The sequence below is a fragment of the Bison bison genome, unplaced genomic scaffold (genome assembly GCF_000754665.1).
Source record: "Bison bison bison isolate TAMUID 2011002044 unplaced genomic scaffold, Bison_UMD1.0 scf7180017861065, whole genome shotgun sequence".
Lineage (NCBI taxonomy): Eukaryota > Metazoa > Chordata > Mammalia > Artiodactyla > Bovidae > Bison > Bison bison.
In genome coordinates, this window is record NW_011491637.1 from 25,001 (window position 1) to 27,596 (window position 2,596).

At 56.8% G+C, this 2,596-nt stretch overlaps 1 protein-coding gene across 1 annotated transcript in view; it reads right to left on the bottom strand.

Moving 5' to 3' along the window:
• Positions 1-2,220, bottom strand: part of SPATC1 (spermatogenesis and centriole associated 1) — a gene marked incomplete at its 3' end in the record, with an annotated part of 22,176 nt that extends 19,956 nt beyond the window's left edge. The window contains exon 1 of the mRNA XM_010832536.1: positions 1,579-2,220. Within this exon, the coding sequence (XP_010830838.1) occupies positions 1,579-1,789 (211 nt within the window). The remainder of the gene's footprint in view (positions 1-1,578) is intronic.
• Positions 2,221-2,596: the final 376 nt, after the last annotated feature.

A 2,596-nucleotide genomic window follows, 5' to 3' on the forward strand; every position in this document is an offset into this window, starting at 1 on the left:
GCATGAAAGTGAAAAGTGAAAGTGAAGTCGCTCAGTCGTGTCCTACTCTTTGAGACCCCATGGACTGCAGCCTACCAGGCTCCTCCGTCCATGGGATTTTCCAGGCAAGAATACAGGAGTGGGGTGCCATTGCCTTCTCCAGATTACCACTTCTAGTGGAGAGAAAAGCCCAGGTGGGCAGGCTGGCTGGAGGGCAGGGCCTGAACCAGACTAGGAACTGAGATGGGGGAGGATGACCCAGCTGAAGGTGTTCTTGGAACTCAGAAAGAGGAGGGTTATCAGTCCCAAGTGCCACGCAGCGACTTCCCTGGCAGTCCAGTGCTTAAGACTTTGCCTTCCAGTGAAGGGGACATGAGTTCGATTTCGATCCTTGGCCAGGGAGCTAAGACCCCACATACCTTGCACGGCCAGAAAACCGAGTGGCATGCAGAGTTTGAGAAGGATGCGGCACCTAGAAAGCCACCTTTCTAGAACAGCAGAGTGTCAAGGTCCACTGCAGAGCTATGGAGCCTTAAGTGGTAAAGACTGAAAGACCAGAGTCCTCTTTCAGTGAAGGGGGCTGGCCTCCTGTTGATGAGCGGAGTGGAGGTGGGGGCAGCAGGATGGCACGAGCGGGGCCTTTGATGGAGTGGGGGTCTCCACAGGGGTGCGTGGGTGCCAAGTGTGGGTGCAGAAGTGCACCTGGGAAGGAGGCACACAGCCTTCTCCAGGACAGGAAGGACGTTGTAGACAGGGAGAGGATGTGGGTATAACAAATGCGAAGGCGTTTCGTCAGCTCCTTACCAGCATGCTCTGACAGCCTATTGCCACACCCTGGGAAGTTCTCTCTCTGATTGCTTCAATACCAGCCATTCTGTGGCCACAGCTTTCTGTTCTGGTGCATCCCTTTTTGCCATCCCCACAGTCAACCGTGAAGCCTCTCTGGCTTCCTGGCCCCTGAACACTCTTCTGGCCCAGTCCCTAAGCTCCAGGCCTAGCCCTGAAGGTCATCACTTTAACTGCTTTTCTGCAAACACCTCTAACTTCTTTGCCAGTTTTTCTGTCTCACCCCGCTCTCAACATCCTCTCCAGCCCCACGGGTGTCACGCATTAGTGATTTCCAACCTCAAGCCTCAGTTCTTGTTTCTCTGCTTGGCTTTTGGACTCAGGTGGCTAGTTGCCTTCTGGTCACCTCTGAGTGGAGAGGAACGGGGGAGAGGCCTGGGGTGCTGAGGGAGGGACGGAGGGGAGGGTGGAGGGGCGGGGTGGAGAAGCGGAGGGTGGGTGCTGAGTCGGGTCCAGTGGGGCAGCACGTTTGGGTTTCAGGGCTGGAAAATTCAGTCTGTGGAACTGCTTGCAAGTTCACCTGAGGGGAGGGTTCGGGCAAGGGTTCCTGCTGTCGGGCGAACGGGGCTGGCACCTAGTTTTGTCCTTCTATCTTGACTGTCCTGTGTCCTCACCGCCCCCCACCAGGGGGCCTGCTGACCTCATGTTTCTTGCTGTCTATGCCCTTCTCCCCAGACCTGAACACCAGACTCCCTCCCTTGTGGTTGCGGTCTCACCCTTCCCTCCCTGCTTTTCTTGAACTCAGCCTCTTGCAGTTACCCTGGTGTGGAGAAGCACTGGCCGCCGCCTCACTGAGCCCGCTGCTGAACCCGCTGATGCCCAGGCTGCCCGCCTGTGTCTTGATCGCTGACTTGAGCTCGTAATTCTCCCGAATGAGCCGCACCAGCTTCTTCAGTTCCTCATTTTCCCGCACCAGCCTCTCGATCTGATGCCGAAGCCCCTCATAATTGGTGAGTAGAGACATGCCCCAGGGCAGCAGGAAGGGTGCGGCCCTCAGGAGGACCCTGCACCTGGAGGCTGCCCAGGGCCTCGGGCCTCGCCCGGGCTGGAGGAGGGCACCAGAGTTTGCAAGTCGCAAGGCTGGCCCAGTGGGCCTGGGTATTGTGAGGTCAGAGGCTGCACCTCCTCCGTGCTCTCTCTGCTCTAATAGGCTCAGCTCTCCATGCCTCCAGGCCTATGTACTGGGCCCCTGCAGCCTCGAATGTTCCACCCCTTCCCTGTCCAGCCAGCTTTCCTCTCAAGGTGCCTCCTCTGTGGAGTTTCCCGGTCCCGCCCTCTAGGCTGCCCCCACGGACGTGTCCTTTGTCACAGCATTTGCCTGGGCCTATGCAGTTAGCTCTTTAGCCCGTTTCACTCACTTCACATCGAGGGCAAGGACTGTGTGACTCGCCAGCATCCAGCAAAGGGCCAGGTGTCGTGAAGGTAGATGACCAGTGAACATCTGTTGAATGAAAACTCGTCACCTTCCTTCCTGGAGAGGGTGCCCTTTCCTGGGGATCTTGGATTTAGTTGTCAGCCTCCTCCTGGTGACATTCTATCTTGGACACCTGGATGCTGGGCTATGCTTTCTTCTAGTCCCAGGTGCTCAGAGACTTTCTCTGGCAGCTTTCCCAGGGGCTCCCGTGTCCAGGTACTCGGCTCCTTGCAGCTTGGTTTCCATTTCTGTTGACTCAGCTGCCCTATTCCAAATTCCCTGGCGGTGCCCCTCCTGTGCCCGCTCTTCTCTGGATTCTTGAATTTTCTTATTATTCTTCAAGAACCCAAGACTGCA